Source organism: Lutra lutra, chromosome 13 (assembly GCF_902655055.1).
Source record: "Lutra lutra chromosome 13, mLutLut1.2, whole genome shotgun sequence".
Classification (NCBI taxonomy): domain Eukaryota; kingdom Metazoa; phylum Chordata; class Mammalia; order Carnivora; family Mustelidae; genus Lutra; species Lutra lutra.
This window is the reverse complement of record NC_062290.1, coordinates 32,619,945-32,643,217: the sequence shown is the minus strand read 5'-3', so window position 1 is coordinate 32,643,217 and position 23,273 is coordinate 32,619,945. Positions and strand designations below refer to the sequence as shown.

General features: G+C 36.8%; 1 protein-coding gene across 7 annotated transcripts in view; it reads left to right on the top strand.

Moving 5' to 3' along the window:
- The window catches only part of KIAA2026 (KIAA2026 ortholog), a 142,947-nt gene extending 122,513 nt beyond the window's left edge, over positions 1–20,434 (top strand). For 5 of the 7 annotated variants that reach the window (XM_047701239.1, XM_047701237.1, XM_047701243.1 and 2 more), the window contains 2 exons: positions 14,050–14,237; positions 15,284–20,434. In XM_047701239.1, coding sequence (XP_047557195.1) covers positions 14,050–14,237; positions 15,284–18,918 — 3,823 coding nt within the window. In that variant the 3' untranslated portion in view covers positions 18,919–20,434. The remainder of the gene's footprint in view (positions 1–14,049; positions 14,238–15,283) is intronic. The other 2 variants (XM_047701241.1, XM_047701238.1) reach the window with 2 other exon arrangements.
- Positions 20,435–23,273: the final 2,839 nt, after the last annotated feature.

Sequence of the window (23,273 nt, the reverse complement as noted above, 5' to 3'; positions counted from 1 at the left end):
AAGATTAGGAGGCCAGAAAGGCAGGGGGAGACTGCTAGCAGGAGAAAGGGAGCTGTGTGCATGGAGAGGACAGGGAAACAGGCATTTGTACAAGGAAACTCATATGGGAAAACTAATCCCCGTAATGTTTGGCTTTAAAAACCAGAGGAGCTAAATTCTATGAGTTTGTAAAAGCAGTGGCAATTGGAACTTGTAACTTTAAAAGTCTTTAAAAGCTGACACAGCTCTGGGTGAGCCAGGAGGGAAAGTGATAGCTGGGTCCCTGCCCTTAAAGAGAGCGCAGCCTGTGCGGAGAGGCAACATAAAATTGGCAGTTTACACAATGCCATGGGCAAACAGGAGAAATATTTGTTCATACTGTTTTCAGAGCATATTGGTGGACTTCTTTGAAAATGAGGGAACTGGCAGGTACCATTTTCCTCCCCCAGCCCCCAGCATAACCATAAACTCCCTGTGGGAGAGGAGGCTGCACAGATATTTGTAGCCTGGACCTGGGGCGCAGAGCAAATTTTGTTAAAGCTGCGTGTGTGCCCCACCCAGATTCTGGGTGTACACCTGATGGGGTTTTGGAATATAGGTGAGGTTCAGTGGGTTGGAGTCTGGAGCCAATGACCAAGAAATAATTCTTCAGACATCTTTGGTGCAAAATGGTCTTTATTAAAGTACGGTGACAGGACCAGTGGGCAGAAAGAGCTGCTGCCCTAGGGATGTGAGGGGTGGCTGATTATATACTATGTGTTTGGGGCAGGTAAGGAAAACGGGAGGTTTCAAAAGGATTTTCCTATGTTAAGACTCACAGGATACTGGAGGCCTTGTCATTGTCAAGTTAAGGTTTTTCCCTGTAGCAAGGCATTAACCTGAAGATAGTTGGGAACTTCCTGGAGGAACATTTTTACTCTGCCTGCTTCAAGTGTCTGTTAATGGGCTGTAGATTATAAGAACATTAAATTATATCTACATGTCCTTCTTGAAGCTAGGTTATTGATAGAAATGCTTTGTTCTTATAGATTTCTAAGACATTTGTAAACTGAGGGAGAGTCAGGTCTTACAAGATTGTGATCTCTATAGGTTAACTATCCTTCCTTTCCTTGGCCTTAGGCCAGCCAGGAGTGCCTGAGGATCCATGGGAGGGTGGGTGGTGTGGGATGTCAGCTTCTGCTTTGTCCTCAGCTTGCATTCTGTTCCCTTGTCATACCTGCTGCTGCAGGCCATGCCCAGCCATTGTCGTATGCTCTCCACGAGCTTCACATCCCCAGCAGCTACAGCATTTTGGGAGATCTGGCATAGGACTAGTGGCCCAGTGCAATTTAGCTAACACCAGTACTCCACTCCCAAGTTCCTTGGTGGGCATGCCCCCTCAGAACTGGTCTGCCTGAGTCCCACTAACACCAGATAGTAAGCACATACCACAACAGGCAAGAGGGTCAGTGCAGATGGCTGCACTGAAAGGAAAAGTGACTCAGACATAACAACAGGATGTAAGCAACACACGTAGGATACTCCCCTAAAGTGCCAGGTTCTGTTTAACAGGGGGCACTGCACTTCAAGGGACTCCAGAACTGCCTCTTCATGAAGTCACTTCTTTTAAGAGCAGATGACCTAGGTGACTTTCTTAACAGAGAGAAACAGACACAGAGAGGCAGACAAAATGAGATAGAGAAATTTATCCCAGATGAAAGCAGGATAAGGCCACAGCCAGAGATCTAAGCCAAACAGATATAAGGAACATGCCTGATATCTCAAGAATTTAAAGCAATGATCATAAGAACACTCACTAGACTTGAGAAAAGAGTGGAAGACATGAGTGAGACCCTTAACACAGAATTAGGGAATAATATAGAGGGGCACCTGACTGGCTCAGTCAGTAGAGCATTACACTCTTGATCTTGCAAGTTGGGGCTCCACATTGAGTATACAGATTAATTAAAAATAAAATTGTAAAAAGAAAAGGAATAACATAGCAGAGATAAAGGGCTTAATGAATGAAATGAGAAATACACTTGATGGAATATAGCAGGATGAAAGAAGCAAGGGAATAAATTAGTGACCTTGAAGACAGAGCAATGGAAAGCAATCAAGCTGAATAAAAGAAAAAAGAATTACACAAAACAAGAATAGACTTAGGGAACTCAGTGGCTCCATCAAACATACTAACATTTGTATTATAGGAGTCCCAGAAGAAGAAGAGAGAGAAAAGTGGACAGAAAATTTATTTGAAGAAATAAAAGGTGACTTCTGTAACCTGGGGAAGGAAACAGATAACCAAATCCAGGAAGTACAGAGAACTCCCATCAAAATCAACAAAAGCAGATCCACACTAAGACATATTGTAATTAAATTGGCAACATACAGTAATAAAGGAAAAAATTCTTTGGAGTTCATACAGAAATTCAGTAAATTTGTATGGAACCAAGAAGGACCCCCTAATAGCCAGAGGAATATTGAAAAGGAAAACTAAAACTGTGGCGTCACAATCTTGGACTTCAAGTTCTATTATAAATCTGTAATCAAGACAGTAGGGTACTGGCACAAAAACAGACACATAGATCAATGGAACAGAAAAGAGAACCCAGAAATGGACCCTCAACTGTATGGTCAACTAATCTTCCACAAAGCAGGAAAGAATATCCAATGGACAAAAGAGAGTCTCTTCAACAAATAGCGCTGGGAACATTGGACAGCCATATGCAGAAGAGTGAAACTGGACCGTTTCCTTACACCATACACAAAAATAAAGTCAAAATGGATGAAATACCTCAGTGTGAGACGGAAATCCATCAAAATCCTAGAGGAGAATGCAGGCAGCAACCTCTTCGACCTCAGAGGCAGCAGTTTCTTCCTAGACACATCACCAAAGGCGAGGGAAGCAGGGCAAAAATGAACTGTTGGGACTTCATCAAGATAAAAAGCTTTTGCACAGCAAAGGAAACAGTTGACAAGACAGTGGACAGAATGGGAGAAGATCTTTGCAAATGTCTTATCAGATAAAGTGCTAGAATCCAAAATCTATAAAGAATTTATCAAACAAGGAGCAAATAATCCAATCAGGAAATGGGCAAAAGACATGAACAGACATTTCTGCAGCAAAAACATCCATATGGCCAACAGACACATGAGAAAGTGCTCAACATCACTAGGCATCAGGGAAATACAAATCAAAACCACAATGAGGGGGCGCCTGGGTGGCTCAGTGGGTTAGGCCTCTGCCTTCAGCTGGGGTCATGATCTCAGGGTCCTGGGATCGAGCCCCGCATCGGGCTCTCTGCTCAGCAGGGAGCCTGCTTCCCCCTCTCTCTCTGCCTCTCTGCCTACTTGTGGTCTCTGTCTGTCAAATAAATAAAATCTTAAAAAAAAAGATTCCAATGGCATTTAAAAAAAAAAACAAAACCACAATGAGATACCATCTCATGCCAGTCAGAATGGCTACAGATATTGGCGAGGATGCAGAGAAAAGGGAACCCTATTGCACTGCTGCTGGAAATGCAAGCTGGTGTAGCCACTCTGGAAAACAGTACAGAGGTGCCTCAGAAAGTTGAAAATAGAGCTACCCTATGACCCAACAATTGCACTAGTGGGTATTTACCCCAAAGATACAAATGTAATTCAAAGGGGCACCTGCATCCCAATGTTGATAGCAGCAATGTCCACAATAGCCAAACTATGGAAAGAGCCCACATGTCCATCGACAGATGAATGGATAAAGAAGATGTGGTATATAATGGAATATTATGCAGCCACCAAAAAATGAAATCTTGCTATTTGCAATGACATGGATGGAACTAGAAGGTATTTTGCTAAGTGAAATGAGTCAATCAGAGAAAGACAGTGATCATATGATCTCACTGATCTGTGGAATTTGAGAAACAAGACAAAGGATTATAGGGGAAGTGAGGGAAAAATGAAAAAAGATGAAACCAGAGAGGGTGACAAACCATAAAAGATTCTTAGTCTCAGGAAACAGACTGAGGGTTGCTGGGAGGGATGGGGTGGCTGGGTGACGGACTTTGGGGAGGGTATGTGTTGTGGGGAGCACTATGTGTTGTGTAAGACTAATGAATCACAGACCTGTACCCCTCAAACAAATAGTACATTATATGTTAAAAATAATTAAAAAAATAAATAAAATTTTTTAAGTTTTTAAAAATCTTAAAAGCTAAGACCAGGGTGCCTGGGTGGCTCAGTGGGTTAAAGCCTCTGCCTTCAGCTCAGGTCATGATCCCGGAGTCCTAGGATCGAGCCCCACATCGGGCTCCTTGCTCAGCGGGGAGCCTGCTTCTCCCTCTGCCTCTGCCTGCCACTCTATCTGCCTGTGCTCACTCTTGCTCTCTCTCTCTCTGACAAATAAATAAATAAAATCTTTAAAAAAAATAAAAATTAAAATTAAAAAAAAATAAAAAAAAATAAATAAAAGCTAAGACCAGGAGATTTTTCAGCAGAAACTTTGAAAACTGTAGAGGAGGGGCATGATATATTTAGAATGATAAATGGGGAGAATCTGCAGCCAAGAACACTCTGCAGCAAGGCAATCATTCAGAATAGAAGGAAAGATTAAAAAGTTGCCCAGACAAACAAAAACTGAAGGAGTTGTTGACCACTAAGTCAGCTCTGCAAGAAATATTAAAGGGGACACTTCAAGTGGAAAGGAGAAACCAAAAGTGACAGTATAAAGGAATGAAAACACAAAAGCAGTAAGAGTGTTTCTGTTGAAAAAAAAATCAGGAAACTCACGAAAGAATATAAAATATAACAGAGGAGAAACAAATGGGTTCAAACTTAAATCACTGTCAAGTTAATATAGACTGCTATATGCAGAAGATTATATACAACACTAATGGTAACCATATATAAAAAGCCACTAATAAACATGCAAAGAATAAAGAGAAAGAAATCCGAATATATTACTAAAGAAAATCAGCCAAACATATAAGAGAGACCAAAAAAGTATCAGGAAAAACAAGTGATAAAATAACAGTAAATACATACTATCAGTAATTACGCTGGGTGTAAATAGACTAAATGTTCCAGTCGGAAGAGATAGAATGACATAATGGATAAAAAAACAAGATCCATCTATATGCTGCCTGCAAGAGACTCATTTCAGACCAGAAGACACCTGCAGACTGAAAGTGGGGAGCTGAAGAAACATTTGTCATGCAAATCAATCTCAAAAGAAAGCTGGAGTTCTAATATATTGCACAAGCTAGACTTTAAAACAAAGACTGTAAAAAAAAAAAAAAAAAACTAAGTGACTAAAAATACCATAACAAGAGACAAGGGAGGATATTATATGGTGATAAAGGGGACAATCCAACAAGAAGATACAAGAACTGTAAATTTTTAGGCATCCATCATAGGAGCACCCAGATACATAAAACAGTTAATAATAAACATAAAGGATTAATTGATAATACAATAACAGTAGGGGACTTCAACGCCCCACTTACATCAATAGACAGGTCATCTAAACAGAAAATCAACAAGGAAACCATTTGGTTTTGAAGGACACTCTGGACCAGATGGTATTTAACAGATTATTCAGAATATTCCATCCTAAAACAGCAAAATATACATTCTTTTCAAATGCATATGGAATGTTTTCCAGAAGAAATACCATATTAGCCCACAAAACAAACCTGAACAAACTCAAGAAGATCAAAGTTCTACCATGTGTCTTTTCTGACCACAATGCTGTGAAACTAGAAGGCAACCATAAGAGAAAATCTTAAAACACTAATACATGGAGATTGAATAACATGCTACTAAACAATGACTTGGTTAACAAGGAGATCAAAGAAGATATTAAAAAAAAATACATGGAAACAAATGAAAAGGAAAACACAGGAGTCCAAACCTTTAGGATGCAACAAAACCAGTTCTAAGAGAGATGTTTATAGCAATATAAGCCTACCTTAAAAAGCAAGAAAAGTCTCAAATAAACAGCCTAACTTTACATCTAAGAAAATGAGAAAAAGAACAATAAAAATCTAAAACCAGAAGAAGGAAGAATAGGATAAAGATTGGAACCAAAATAAATGATATAGAAACTAAAACAAAACAAAACAACACAAAAAACAGATCATTGAAAGCAGGAGCTGTTTCTTTGAACAAAAATCAATAAAATTAGTTAACATTTAGGCAGACTTACCAAGAAAGAAAGAGAAAGAACTCAAACAAAATCACAAATGAGAGAAGAGAAATAACAGCCAATACTACAGATGTACAAACAGTTAAAAGAGAATATTATGAAAAACTATATGCCAACAAATTGGACAGCCTAGAAGTGGATAAATTCCTAGAAACCTATAAGCTACCAAAACTGAAACAGAAGAAAATAAAAAATTTGAACAGGCTCATAACCAGCAAGAATTGAATGAGTAACCAAAAATTCCCCCAACAAACAAAACTCCAGGACAAGATGGCTTCACAGGTGAATTTGACCAAATATTTAAAGAGTTACTATTCTACCTAAACTATTCCAAGACAGAGAAAAGAAAGGAAAACTTTCACATTCATTCTGTGAGGCGCCCAACATTATCCTGATACCAAAACCAAAGATACCACTAAAAAAGAGAACTATAGGCCAGTATCCCTGATGAAAATAGATGCAAAATTCCTGAACAAATGCTAGCAAACCAAATCAATAATACATTAAAAAAATCATTCACCACAATCAAGTGGAATTTATTCCTGGATACAGTGGTAGTTCAGTATTTGCAAATTGATCGCATCAGTAAAAGAAAGAATAAGAACCATGTGATCTTTCTAATAGATGCAAAAAAGCATTTGACAAAGTACAGCATCCATTCATGATAAAAAACCTTCAACAAAGTAGGTTTATGGGAACATACCTCAACATAATAAAGGCCATACATTAAAGACCCACAGCTGACATCATCCCCCCCACTTTTTTTTTAACACCATCCTTAGATGGGGAAAAACAGAGCTTTTCTCCTAAGATCAGGAAGAAGGGAACGATGTCCCCTCTCACCACTTTTATTAAACATAGTTCCGAAAGTCCTAGCCATAAAGGTCAGAAAACAAAAAATAAAAGGCATACAAATCATCAAGGAAGAAGTAAAACTTTCACTATTTGCAGATGACATAATACTCTCTATAGAAAGCCAGAAAGACTCCACCAAAAGATTGCTTGAACTGATACACAAATTTACTAGAGTCATAGGATACAAAATCAGTGTACAGAAGTCTGTAGCATTTCTATACACCAATAATGAAGCAGCAGAAAGGAAAATTAAGGAATAAATCCCATTTATATTTGCACCCAAAATAATAAGCAACCTAGAACCTATTTCTAGCAACTAGAAATAAGTGTAACCAAAAAGATAAAAGATGTGTATGCAAATCTATTAAAAAACAGTGGTGAAAGAAATTGAAGAAGACACAAAGAAATGGAAAGACATTCCATGCTCAAGAATTGGAAGAACAAATATTGTTAAAATGTCTGTACCACCCAAATTCACAATCTACAGATTTAATGCAATCTCTATCAAAATATCAACGGCATTTTTTTTTAATAGACCAAGAACTGACAATCCTAAAATTTGCATGGAACCGCAAAAGATCCTGAATAGCCAAAGCAATCTTGTAAAAGGAAAGCAAAGCTGGAGGCATCACAATTTTGGACTTCAAGTTGTATTACAGAGCTGTAGTAATCAAAATAGTATTTATTGTACTGGCACGAAAAGAGACACATAGATCAATGAAACAGTTTAGAAAAGCCAGAAATAAATGCACAAATTATATGGCCGGTTAATGTTCAGCAAAGCAGGTAGGAATATCCAATGGGAAAAGGACTGTCTTTTCAATGAATGGTGTTGGGAAAACTAAACAGAAGGATGCAAGAGAAAGAAACTGGACCCCTTTCTTACACTATACACAAAACTAAATTCAAAACAGATTAAAGACTTAAAGACCATAAAAATTCTAGAAGAGGACACAGGCAGTAACTTCTTTGACATTGGCCATAACATCTTTCTAAGTATGTCTCCTGAGGCAAGGAAAACAAAAGCAAAAATAAACTACTGGGACTAAATCAAAATAAAAAGCTTCTGCATTTTTATTTTGAGAGAAGGAAAACAATCAACAAAACTAAAAGGCAGCTTCAGAATGGCAGAAGATAATGACAAATGACATATCTGACAAAGGCATAGTATCCAAAATATATAAAACGCTTATACAACTAACACCCAAAAAGCAAATAATCCAGTTAAAAAAAAAGGCAGCATGAACAGACATTCCTCCAAAAAAGATGGCAAATGGACACATAAAAAGATGATCATCATAATTTATCAGAGACTTGGAAATCAAAACTACAATGAGAAATCACCTCACACCTGTCAGAAGGGCTAAAATCAACAACGTAAAAACAGATGTTGGCTAAGATGTAGAGAAAGGGGAACCCTTACAGTGTTGGTGGGAATAAATACTGCTACAGATACTGTGGAAAACAGTATCGAGGTTCCTCAAAAAGTTAAAAATCTATCTTATGATCCAGCAATGTTACTACTGGGTATTTACCCAAAAAATACAAAAATACTAATTCAAAGGGATACTTGCATCCCTGTGTTACAGCAGCATTATTTATAATAGTGAAGATACGGAAGCATTCCAAGTGTCCATTGATTGATGAATGGATAAAGGAATGGATAAAGAAATGGTATGCACTTGTGTGTGTGTGCATCCACACGTGTGCGCGTGCGCACACACACACACACACACACACACACAGAGGAATATTATTCAGCCATAAAGAAGAATGAAATCTCGTCATTTGCAATAACATGAATAGAGCTAGAGTATAATGCTAATCGAAATAAGCCAATCAGGAAAAGACAAATACCATGATTTCACTCATATGTGTAATTTAAGAAACAAAACAAGCAAAGGAAAAAAAGAAACCTGGAAACAGACGCTTAACTATAGAGAACAAACTGATGGTTATCAGAACGGAGGTGAGTGAGGCATGGGTTAGATATGTGGTGGCTTTAAGGAGTGAGCTTCTGGTGGTAAGCACCAGGGTGATGTATTGAATTGTTGAATCACTATATTGTACACTTCAAAACAGTGTAACACTATGTTAACCAACAGGAATTAAAATATAAACCAAAAAAAAGAAAAAAATTCTCATCTGTAGTTTTCTATAGATTTCTATAGAAATATAGAAATATATTTTTCTATATATATAGATATATATCAATTTATATAGAGATACATATCTATATATATAAATATAGATATATATGATTATATGTATTTCTATCTATATATGATATAGAAATATATTCTCTATATATCATCTATAGATTTCTCATCTATAGTTCTCTTTTAGTGTCCTTGTCAGGCTTTGGCATTGGTGTCATGCCTAACCTCAAAGAATAAGTTAGGAAGTGTGTCTTTCTTTTCAGTTTTTTGGAAAAGTTTGAAAAGGAATGGTACTAGTTCTTTTTTAAATGTTTAGTAGAATTCACCAGTGAATCCATCAGATCCAAAGCTCTTTTTTGTTGAGAAATTTTTAAATTATTTATTCATTCTCCTTTAATAGTTACAGGTGTATTCAGATTTTCTGTTTCTTTGTGACTTAATCCTGGTAGATTTTTACTTTTAGGAATTTGTCTATTTCATTTAAGTTTTCCAATTTGGTGGAATACAATTTTCATAGTAATCTTATAATTCTTTTTATTTTTATAGAATCAGTCATAATGGCCTCACTTTCATCTTTGATTTTCCTAATTTGAGTCTCTTTTTTGTCTGAATTCATCTAGCTAACAGCTTGTTAATTTTGTTGATACTTTCAAAAAAGAAAATTTTGATTTCATTGATTTCCTCTCTTCTCTGTTTTGTTGATCTCTGATATAATCTTTATTATTTCCTTCCATTAGCTTTAGATTTAATTTGTTTTCTTATTCTAATTCCTGAAGTTACAAAGTTAGGTTGTTGATTTGAGATCTTTCTTGTTTTTTGGTATAAGCATTTATTTGTAGCTCTCAATTTCTTTCTTAGCACTGTTTTGGCATGTCGTGTTTTTATTTCCATTTATCTATAGGTATCTTCTAATTTTTCTTTTAATTTCTTTGATCTATTGGTTATTTGAGTGTGTTATTTAATTTCCAGAAATCTGTGGATTTTCCAGTTTTCCTTTTGTTACTGATTTCTGACTTCATCTGTGGCTTGCATTCTGGGAGTAAACAGATGAACTCAAAATGTCAATTTGTGATAAGTGCTATGAAGAAATATAAAGTAGGGTAAGGAGAATAGGAAATGCCTAGCTTGGATGGGATGATGATTGCTCTTTTAATAGGGTGTCAGGGCAGGTTCCCTTGATAAGCTGATACTCAAACAGAGACCTGAAACAAAGAAGGGAGAGAGCCATGTGGATATCTGAAAGAAAAGATGTGGAAGCCCTAAGGCTGGCATCATGTTTGGCATTTAGAGGAAATGCAAAGAGACAAGTGAACCAGGGCTGAGTGAATGAGGAGGAAAGTGCTAAGAGTCAAGAATCAGAGAAGTATGGGGAATCACAGCCAGGTCATGTATGTCTTTAAGGACTTGTTTTTACTCTAATATAAGATAAACATTGAAGGTTTTTAAGCAGAGGAGGGATATTATCTGACTTATCTTTTAAAGCGCTCACACTGCCTGTTGTGTTGAGATTAGTGAAGTGGGACAACAGGGAAATCAGTTACAAAAAGCAATAATTTAGGCAAAAAAAAAAATGATGGTGGCTTGGAACAGGGTAGTAGCTAGCTGTTGATTTGCAGTCCTCTTGGGAATTTCCCTGGTAACATCTGAAACTGGCATTTGTATTCAGAGGGCAAGGAGAAACAAAGAAAGAAGCAGGCCACTCCACGTTTGTAGGTGAAAGTTTAAGTAAATGGAACTTAAATTCAATGAGGCTTGTCTTGGGGGGCAGCAAGACAAATGGATCTCTGCACCTGCCCACCAGATCTTAAAACTTTATATAAGAAGCCTTAACTGGATGCAGCCACGTATCTTATACAGGTGTTTTCAGTATCCCATCACTGTCTCAAGACTGTTCTTGGAGCAGCCTCTGAAAGCAGGAAAGGCAAGTAGAATCTATATTCCAAAAGGAGGGAATAAGGAGCCTTTGAGTCCCTACGTCCGACTCATGGGTCATTTGGCAGTAAACATCTTTTTGATGGTGTTCCCCAATAATAGCAATGCAGATGGCAAGGAATGGTTGAATTCTGGATGGACTGGCAGAATTTTCTTAAACATCGGATATAGAGTGTCAGAAAAAAAAAATGAAGGGTAAAAAGATGATGCCCAATATTTTTGGTCTAAACAACTGGAATTACGGAATTGTCATTAGTTTAAACAGGGGAAACTAAAGGAGCAGCAGGTTTGCAGGGAAGGGATTCAAGAGTTTGGGCCAACATGTGAAGTTTGATACGATTTCTAGATATCCAGTTGAACTTATTGAGTTGGCAGTTTAGTATATGAGTCCCAGTTCAAGGGAGTAAGCCAGATGGAGGCATAAATTTAGGAGTTGTCAGGCTATAGATTATATTTAAGCTATGAAACCAGTAGAAATCATCTAGAATGTGAGCACAGAGAAGAGGAGAGATTGAACCCTGGGGCATTCCAACCTTTAGAAGTGGTGGAAAGGAGTAAGACTCAGCAGAAGAGACAGAGAAGGAATGTTCAGTAAGGTAGAGTCTATTCATGAGAATTAGGGGAGAGGGATTAGAGTTTTGTTATGGAGTGGCGCAAAGGAAACAGGGCAGTAGCTGGAAGGACAGGTTGGAGTCAAGAAAGAGAAGGTGCTTTGTTTTGTTTGTTGTCATTAGTGGAGAAATAGCTTTCTGTTTAACGGTAGAAATGAGCTAATAAGCTAAAATGGACTTAGGAAAAGGAAGGGACATTTGGTAGAGTAATACCCATGGATAGATGAGAGAAGATGCATAAAGAGAGGGATTACTTTAGATAGGAAGACAGAATATGAGTACAAATGAAATTAAGTGGCAGATGAGATGTGAGCATATGGACTTGCTTGTCTGATTACTTCTATTTTCCCTGAAAAGAAAATAAAACAAAATAGCTGAGACAGAGAAGAGGGCTGAAAAGGAAGGAACTTCATACCACCCCCATGTAGGTATTTCTAAAAGGAGATTAATTTTACAGTTACTCTGTGTGCCACACATACTATGAGGCAAGTACTATTATCCCCATTGTTACTATGTAAACCGATACTTAGAAAGTTTAAGGAGCTTCCCCAAAGTCTCATAGCTTTTCAGTGGTGGCAGAGGTGAGACATAAACTTCAGTATGCACAAATGAGAATTTGTAGTAAATATAAATTGGAAAATATATATTTCAGATTTTTTTCAAACAAAATAAACTAAAGTAAACTTTAGGGGTAGAATAGAGAAACACAGTTGAAAGCAAAAGAAATAATACAGGATCTCTAAAATAGTCTATCATTTGGAAATGTTTCCATCTCTCCATAGCTTTATAGAAATATAGCTGTTACGTTTCTATGTGAAAAGGGTCGCTGAAAGATCACTTTTCAGCTTGTTTCTCTATCTTTAATTAAAAAATATTTCTAGTGAGATAAAAATGTTTAAATATGATTACTCTCAGGATTAAATGATGGATTTTTTTAAAAAATTTGCTATTGTCTGTATAAATCAAAAATAGTAAGTACTGTTTCCTAGAATTTCTTGGTTAACATTTTATTCTTTTTGGTACAATTATAAATGGAATTGTATTCTTAATTCCTCTTTCTGCTACTTTGTTATTAGTGTATAGAGATAGTACCAATTTCTGGGTATTAATTTTTGTATCCTGCAACTTTACTGAATTCATCTATTACTTCTAGGAGTTTTTTTATGGAGTGTTTAGAATTTGATTAACTTTTTTAAATGGACTTTTTCACTATATTATAATCAGTAATTATAAAACTATTTCAAATCTATTTCTGTTCGTGCAGCCAGAAGAAAATTACCTTTCTCTCATTTAATAGGTCTTTCAGCAGCCTTTAGAAAGACAGATTGGTGATATGTTTGAACACTCTATTCTGAAATTGTATATATAATCTTTTTCAGTTTCCGATGCCTACACATCCCCTGGGTTTTCTCTTTAAAGATAAATATTGGCAAGATAGAACTAAGCATCTTAGATGCACTTTTTTTCTTTGAAATTTTTATTTAAATCCTAGTTAGTTAACATGCAGTGCAATATTGGTTTCAGGAATAGAATTCAGTGGTTCATCACTTACATGTAACACCCAGTGCTCATCATAACAAGTGCCCTCCTTAATGCCTATCACCCATCTTAGCCCATTCTCTATCCACCTTCCGACATCAACCCTTAGTTTGTTCTCTATCATTAAGAGCCTTTTATGGGGGGCGCCTGGGTGGCTCAGTGGGTTGGGCCGCTGCCTTCGGCTCAGGTCATGATCTCAGGGTCCTGGGATCGAGCCCCGCGTCGGGCTCTCTGCTCAGCAGGGAGCCTGCTTCCTCCTCTCTCTCTGCCTGCCTCTCTGCCTGCTTGTGATCTCTCTCTGTCAAATAAATAAATAAAATCTTTAAAAAAAAAAAAAAAAAAAAAAAGAGCCTTTTATGGTTTGTTTCTCTCTCTTACTTTTTTCCCCTACCCTATGTTCATCTATTTCATTTCTTAAATCCCACATATGAGTGAAATCTTAATGATATTTGTCTTTCTCTGACTGACTTATCTCAGTTATCATAATACACTCTAGCTCCATCCATGTTGTTGCAAATGGCAAGATTTCATTCTTTTTGATGGCTGAGTAATATTCCATGGTATGTATGTATGTATGTATATATATATATATATATATATATATATATATATATACACACCATATCTTCTTTATCCATTCATTAGTCAATGGATATTTGGGCCCATAGTTCAGCTGTTGTTGATAATGTAACTTTTAGTGACTTAATTGAAAGTATTTCAAGATATTGTTTAAAATAATAAAAGTTAGTTTAGCTTCCAAGAGTCTAATACATATGTATTGTTTGTTTTGTTGGGCATTTTATTTCAGGAGCCGCCTAAAGAAAGACTATGATGATTTCAGAAGACAGCCTGATCATGATAAATTTACTAGAGAACTGTGGACTACTGAAGAAGGTGAAGGAGATCCTGGAAAAGAATCTCCTAAAGTAGAAATTAGTAAGTCTGTAGACTCCACAGAACCTCTAGATATCCTGGAGAAAGATCACTTTGATTCAGGTAGTTATGAAAACTTTCCTTTAAATCAACAACTAAAACCATAAAGAAAGTTTTAGTATCTTTTGTTGAGGTAAAAGATAATCTGGTTAATGGTAGGTACTGATTAGGGAAATCTGGTATATTTTGAAATGTCCTGTGTCCTTATAAAAGGTCCCTTGGAGTCATTATTTTAGTTCTACGAGTATCTGGAACCAGTGCCTGCCTCTGAGCTGTAGGCATGTTTTTGCACATTATAGACCACACATCTTTGATCTACAATCCCTCTAAATTAAGTTCATCCTCTTCTTTTATTACTATTTTTGAAGCACTGTTTTTGGTGTTTGATTTAAATGGAACTTGATAAGTTCCTAATACTGTGATGATTTTTTTATGAGAAATGACCAAGGTTGATGGCCAAATAAACCTCAGATTGAACATACCATTCTAATAAGGAGGCTGGATTAGGTTATCTGTAATGCATTTCAATTTATCAGATTATGTTATTCTGTAAATATAGTTATCTTTTTCTGCAAATCTAGTTTAAAAAACTTCCTTTCATTATATAAGAGATAAGTGTGAAAATTTGTGGTTAGAAATGTATTAGCCTGCTTTTCATGTCTTTGGTGCATTGAAAAAGAGTAGCTTCTCATCCACCCAGTTTCACCAGATATGAACATAAATTTTTTACAGTAAGAATGAATAATTAAACACCAGGAAAAGCTGAACATTTTTCATCCTTTTGAGTCTCTGAAACTAAAATTAGAATTCTGGGCTCTAATTGCTGATTTGAATATCTGTGAGATGTAAATTTTCCTCTGCATTTGTATGGGCAGCAGAATTAGTAGAGTTTGAACAAAATAATCCATTCATTAATACATAGTTCTTGGGAATGGTTACGCTATCAAAATATCAACCTTACCTGAATTTCTAATATTGAATCATCCTAAAGTAGACTTCTTAATAAATTGCCAGTTCAGAGATTGACTTGCTTTTTTTATGATTGATCTTATTATTTCTATTCAGTTGCTGTTTTATTTAAACAAAATGCTTGCTTTTATAACTTTCAGATGATATGAAACTGTCAGAAATAGATTTTCCTATGGCCAGAAGCAAGTTGTTGAAAAAGGAATTGCCTTTTAAAGATGTTCCGAAGATACTGCCTAAAACACTTAAACGACAGTCTAAACAAACTAATTATCTGGATGATAGCACAAAAGAGCTTTCCCCAAGAAAGAAAGCAAAGTTAAGCACAAATGAGACAACAGTTGAGCTTGTAGAAGGTGAGATGCAAATTGACTGTTTGAATGAATTAAAGCATGCAGAGCCACTGTTTCCAGAGTCATTTGCCTCAATGGATTCAACACCAGTATCTGTTCTCCAGAAAGGGACCAAACCTATTCAGGCCTTGCTTGCAAAGAATATTGGGAACAAAGTGACCTTAACAAATCAACTGCCCCCTTCCACAGGTAGAAGTGCTCCTACAGTGGATAAACCAGTTATATCTCCTCTAGAAGCCAGCCCTATAAAGCCAGCATTGACCTGCAATACCAGTACAAAAGGTCCTTTACAAATGGTATACAAAATGCCTTGTGGCCAGTGGTTGCCCATAGATCTCCAAAACAGCTCTGTGAAGATTCAGATGCAACCTGTGCTAGATCCTAAAACAGGAGAAAAAATCATGCAGCAGGTTCTCATTCTGCCCAAGAATGTTGTGATTCAGCACAAGGAAGGGAAAGCAGTTGCAAAAGAAATACTGCCACTTCAACAGAAAGGTACAGAACATCATTGTTCATCTTTCCCACAGACAGCAAATGTAAACTGTTCTTTACCATCAGTTCTTGTCAGCTCAGCAGGAACTGTTTCTAACCAACTAACTAATACAGTTTTCAATAGGACAGTTACACCTTTGTCAAATGTAAGTAGTGGTAGGCCACAGACTTTGTCACCTGTAACCTCCATAAGTAGTTTATTAATACCTCCAGTTAAGACTAGCCAGAGTGAGTCAGGAAAAGTCAAGAATGCAGTTTCAGCAGCTACATTCTCCCAGCCCATTGCTTCATCTACCATCTCCTCAACAGTTCAGCCTCTGTTACCAGCAACAACACTAGGTGTATCTACAAATCCTGGTAGTTCCCTCAACTGTTTTGCACAACAAACTGCTGATTCTTCTGAAGCAAAGCAAGAACTGAAAACTGTGTGTATAAGAGATTCACAGTCAATTCTTGTTAGGACACGAGGTGGGAACACTGGAGTTGTAAAAGTACAGACCAGTCCAGATCAAAATTCACCCAACAGCTTATCTGCAAGTTCAGTTTTCACTTTTGCTCCTCATCTTCAGGCATTTCTGGTGCCTAAATCAACATCATCCTCTGTTTTTTCACCTGCAGTTGGAATGACTACTACATCTAGTCTCCCACCTTTTAACCAAACACCAACTTCTGTTTCCATTCCATCTGGCTTTAATCCATCAGTGGGAAAGAATCTCAAGCTTACATTAGGCCAACCTTCCTGCAGTGGTAATTTGGGTCACGTGATAGATAAAGCTTCACACATGCCTTCTTCTCCCTTAAAGTCCTCTGTTTCTTCTGGTACTCTACTGCCATCAACAGCAAATAATTCAGTAAGCGTAATTAGCATATCAACAGGAAATTTTGGACAAACCAGTGCAAATGTTATTCATACTCCAAGTAAACAGCAACAAGTAGATTATTTCACAAAAAGTTTCCCTATTACAAGATCAGAAGCAACAGCAGCAACAAGTGGAGATGTCATCAGTGGGAGTGCAGTTCACAAACTTATGCTGGTGTCAGCTCCCTCTATTCTTTCTTCTGGCAGTGGAACTGCAATTAATGTGACACCTGCATCAACATCTACAGTTGTCTCAGCCCAGAAATTAGTTTTTATTAATGCTCCAATTCCCAGTGGCACTTCAACTCCAACTATTGTGGCAGAACCATTAAAACAAACTCTTCCTCCCCCCTTGAATAAAACCTATGTTAAGACTCCAGAACAACCCCAGTTAGTACTAATTCCATCTACAGTGGGAGCACCAATAAAAATAAATTCATCACCAACTCTGTCTCAGATAAAAGATGTGAAAATTGGACTTAACATAGGTCAAGCAATTGTAAACAGTTCAGGCAGTGTGCCAGCTATACCATCAATTAACTTATTGCAAAATGTAACCCCAAAAGGAGAAGAAAAAAGTACCAAGGGCTATGTCTTGCCATTGTCAACAAGTGGTAATTCAATTCCAGTAAACTCAAATTTTGTGAGTCAAAATATTACTCCTGTTAATGAATCAGTGGTTTCTGCAACAAGAGCAGTAAACATGTTTTCAGTAACAGGAGCAAATGTGTCTTTGGGTTCTCTTTCAGTGACCTCAACCTCTGCTTCAGTTGGGACACGAACTCCTGTTTTAGTTAGTGGAAATGATACCTCTTCAAGAATTATGCCTATTTTGTCAAATAGACTTTGCACATCAAATCTCGGAAACACTGTGGCTATATCAACTGTGAAAACAGGACATCTTGCATCATCTGTTCTGATTTCAACTACACAACCAGTGTCTCCTAAATGTTTAACATCGACTTTGCAAATCCCTGTTACTGTTGCTTTGCCTACACCTGTGAATATATCCCCTAAAATAATCAACACAGTTCCACAAGTGGCAACAGTACCAGGAGCCACACGTTCTATATCTCTTTCTAAAAGACAATCTCGGACTTCTGTCCAGTTTCAGTCACCAGGGATTTCAGCTACAGTGCCAACAAATATAAACACAAATAAACCTCAGACTGAATTGCCACCCCTTTCACCAAGTCCAGGTAAAATAATTAATATTTCCAGTTTTGCTTCTCTGCCAAACCAGCAGATGTCCCCTGCTTTAGTCAAATCAACCCCCAGTCACAGTTCCGCTCCAGGTGGGTCTGTCATTCACACCGCTACAGCACCATCAAATGTAAATAGTGTGATAGGGGGTCAGTTGAGTGAACCTTGTATTCAGCAAAAAATAGTCATCAACACCAGTACACCTTTGGCACCTGGCACTCAGATCATGATTAATGGAACACGGTTTGTTGTTCCACCACAAGGTCTTGGACCTGGCAGCCATGTTCTTCTTATATCTAGTAATCCAAAATATGGACCTCCCTTAGTTCTTAACAGTGGCCAAGGCTTTCCACCTACATCAGTAGAGAACCCTGCCCAGAAAATTACGCTAGTATCAAATAATTCTTCAGGTGGGCACCCTGTGAAACATTCTCTAAGAAGCTCTACAAAAATTGTCAACTCTCTTGGGAATGCCAGTCCTCTACCCACAGTACATACAACACCACAGATCATAAACACAACTGCTAAAGTTTCTGTTCCACCTCCCACACCAACAGTATCATTGACTTCAGTAATTAAGTCTCCTTCTGCTACTCTTTTGGCTAAGACATCTTTGGTTTCTGCCATTTGCTCTACTAATCCTCCATTGCCAAGTAGCACATCAGTATTTCATTTGGACACATCAGTCAAAAAATTGTTGGTTAGCCCAGAAGGAGCCATTTTGAATACCATAAATACTCCAGCATCTAAGGTTTCTTCTCTCTCTCCATCTCTCTCTCAAATTGTTGTATCTGCTAGTCGAAATCCTGCCTCTGTCTTCCCTGCTTTTCACTCATCTGACTTAGAGAAGCCCAACACAGCTGCATCTTGAATCTAGACTTAACGAGCCAGGTTTTAAATAATGGGGCATTGTTTTGACTCCCATAAAAATTTTTAACTTTATTACACTGTTGAAAACATACTATACATAGTTGTGTGTATGTGTTTTAATGTATCTTTTCATTAGCTTGCAACAAGGCTTTGTTTTCTTGGGGAAGAAAAGATCTATTCCATTTCACTTACTGGTATGAATATGTTTCAAAGGATGTTTAAAATAGACAGTTAGGATTTACCCTGTCTATATTGCATAAATTGAACCAAGTCAAGTTTTACTAGTTTGGAGTAAGCTAGCCTTTTGCACACTTGCATTGACATGTTTCTTCTTGAATTTGGACTATTGCACCGTGTATTTACAATGTGATATTCTGTGTCATTAGTGAAATCTTGTTTTTGTTTCTGTAAAAAAAATATAAATATATATATATATATATATATATGTGCACATATATATATACACACACACACATATATATATATGCATTGTGAAAATGCAGTCCATGGTGTAAAATTGTACATACTCCGAAATCCCTAACAACCTGTACTAAACTATATGTACAAAGAACTATGCTGTCTTATTTATGTTTTGTTTACATAATGTATAGTTTTTTAAGTATTTTAGTAATTTTGGACCAGTGAACTGTTAGCAACAATGCAGAAGAATCTGCATGTAATAAATTGAGTTGCTGTATTTCTTTGTTTGAATACCATTTTTAAAGTGCGCTCTTATTCCATTGTAAGAATACATTATGTAAAATGAAACAGCCCTTTACAAAAAGGAATTAAGGCTGGGAAATTTGAATTAATGGCTAGCACTTGTACAAGGTTTTACAGTTTACAAACTTTACTCGACATATTTTATTTATTTTTCACAGTACTCTTGAAAGGTTAAGGGTGTTGTCCAAGGTCACCTAGCTAGTGGGTGGTAGACCTGAACGAGGAGACCTGATGCTTTAAATCCTTTTCCATGATTGTACATTACTTCTGTTGTAAAAATTCACTCTGAATTTCATTGCTTTTTTTCTCTCATTTTACCACCAAATTCTCCATTGACCAAAACAAGTAATCTTTCAGACCAATGTATTTGGTCTATGTTAATGCACCCCAGATATGTTTTACTAACTTTTAATTTTTAAAAAGTCTTAGATCCGTAAGAAGTTGTGATGGTAGTATGAAGAAGTCCCATGTACCCTTTAAGTTTCCATCTGATATATCTAGTTTTATACTGAGGTGTTTGTTCATAGTTGACCGATTTTCCAAAATGATAAAACATGAATTTTCCCTTTTTTAATTTAGAATAACAATTTGTTATTCTAAATTATAATCTTCAATTATAATTATTTTTTGCTTTTGTTGTTATGTTTTGTTTTTCCAATTACAGAGCAGTTATTTATATTCTGTTGTAAAGCAAACAGTTTTTATGGGTCAGCTTATTCTCAGGGTTTGACTTTGTGGTATTTCAGATTATGCCTCATTTTAAATAAAAGGATAGATTTTATCATCACAATGAACACTGAGTAGTGTATAGAATTGTTAAAATCACTATATTGTGCACCTGAAACTAATATAACACTGTATGTTAACTATACTACAATTAGAAATTAAAAAAAGAAGGCAGGCACAACATGGGGAATACACACACAATGTGTAATTGGTTAGTTATAAATATTTAAAAAACAAAAGACAAAGCAAGAAGATAGATTTTATATATATATATATATTTTTTTAAAGATTTATTTATTTATTTGACAGACAGAGATCACAAGTAGCCAGAGAGGCAGGCTGAGAGAGAGGGAAGCAGGCTCCCCGCTGAGCAGAGAGCCCGATGCGGGGCTCGATCCCAGAACCCTGGGATCATGACCTGAGCCGAAGGCAGAGGCTTAACCCACTGAGCCACCCAGGTGCCCCAGATTTTATATTTAAAAGCCTAAAAAAATGTTCTATTTATTGAATCTTTATATCCATTATCTTATTTGGGATACTGATTGTATATTTATCCATGTTACATTTATAATGATGTTAAAACTCATCACATGATGCCTGGGCTTGAGAATGTTCGGGAAGAATGGACCTAACGACTTCCTTTGAAACTACATTGATATTTATTAGTTATCAAAGTGGAGAAGGTAGTGAGGGTGTTCCTGGAAAGTTGTTAAAGGCTCTCAAGAACCTATAGTTTCGTTCAGTATCTTTGCCAGTCAATGCTCTACTATGTAGTCACCCTCCCTCTTCCCCTGTCCATTTAGGTAGACCTTGGATTTCAAGGGGATGTGGGTGATATTTGGAAATTCATCGCATTGTGCATAGGTGGTGCTCAATAAATTAATGTATTTACATACTCCCCTTTTAAAGCAAAATAGCCTGAAACTATGCATCTTTTGCCTGAAAAGAATTATCTGAGCCTTTTCCAGAAACTAATTTACTGAATTACTTATGGCTCAACTTTAATCCCAGTGAAGGACCTAAACTAATTATTAACCACTAATTCTTTTCTAACTCCTAAATCCAAAATCCTAATTTGACCTTTGAAACTCTGTGCCCCAGTGAACCTTTTAGAGTGAAGCCCAGCCTCCACCTCCCATCCCCTTAGGGCCTAAAAGGCTCTTGAGTCTATTTCTGCTTACTTCACCAGCTTCTTTTCAACCTAATCTTCCCTTGTCTATTGCACTCTAGTTAATTTCAATAGTAGGTCAAGGTCTTTTTATATGTTCTCTGACTTAATGTTTCATTGTAGATCTTATTACGTATGACGTAACTCCCTCTCCTTACCATACTCAGCATCAGGATACCACAGTCACTCATAGATTGAGGACATGGATCAAGAAGAGCATGGTACTATATTACTATAACAAGATGATTTGTATGCAGTTATTTAATGCCTGTCTTCTTTTTAAAGAGAGACCTTGACAGTTGTCCTCATTGTCCCATCAGCAACTGGCACTCGATAGACATGCAATATGTAATTGCTGAATAAATCAGTGAGCAATCTAGATATCTTGCATGATTTAAGGTCTGGTTTACTTTTTGAAAGTAATACTCCATTTTTTTACTAGAAATTTGACTGAATTAATAGATTTATATAATCAAAAGCCAAATTCTTTCTCCTTTGCTTTCAGTCTGGTAGGTCATGTGGATTTCTAGGCTCTTGGCCAAAAAGTACAAAGTCAAATTCCTCAGTTCTTTCTATTCAGTGTTACTGATGTGGGAAACAGAGCAGAAGAAAAGTTATTAAACTTCCTTACCCACTGACAAGCCCTTGCAACAGGGAGAGTGACATTCCTCTAGGGACTCAACTACCTCCACTTTAAGGCTTTGCTAAGGGCAAAGGGCAATCCTAGCCTGATCAACCCCTACCCCCACCCAGGATCCTTAAGTGTACTTTAACAATTCCTTTGGAAACTTCCTTTTTCTCTAAACCCTCCAAGATACATGTTGACAATCATTCCCTAGCATATGGCCCACTGATATACATCTGAAGGGTCTCATAACAAAGGTTTTATTACCAGTAATGAATAACCTTTTTCCCAACAATAGCTAGCTCCTCAAGGTCCTGGACACCTTGCTTCCAAAATTCCTTACTTACACCATCCCTGACTCCCTCCCAACTTGCAAGTATAGAATGGACCACTCCTCACAGCCCTGGGACAGCACCTCTTTCTGCCCACAGGTCCTGTGACTAATAAACCACCATTTTGCACCAAAGATGTCTCAAGAATTCTTTCTTGGTCATTGGCTCCAGACCTCACCCCTCCGAACTTCACTTATATTCTAAAACTTCATCATTAAGTATTCTTTAATAGTTGTTTATAAAGGCATTTATGCAGAGGAGAAGTCACTACAGTGCTACTATAACCCTTCATGGTCCTGGAATAATGTTTTTACACATAAGTATAGAATGAGGACATTGGATGTCTGTATTCAGCATCGTTTTAAGTGCTAAGTTAAAACATGCTAAAATAATATCTCTTTCTGATATGTTAGCTCTTTCCTCTCATTTCCTTTATGGTTTTTCCTGAAAGAAAAAAAAAATCAATTCTCCTTTGTAGTTAAAAAGATATATATATATATAGTTTTATTTATACACATACACACATATAAATCAATTCTTTGTAGTTAAAAAATGTATATATATTTTATATATAAAAGTGTGTATATATATACATATATATGTGTGTGTGTATATATCTTTAGACCCATTTCCATTTCAAGCCTCCAATTTTTTGGTGCATGTAATAATTAATTGATGTCAGTAGTTTTATAATTAAAGCAGTGATGTCTAAAGCAGTACATGAAGATAAATGAAAATGTTTACTTGACCCAGTATATCACATTAACTTAGTGAATTAAGAA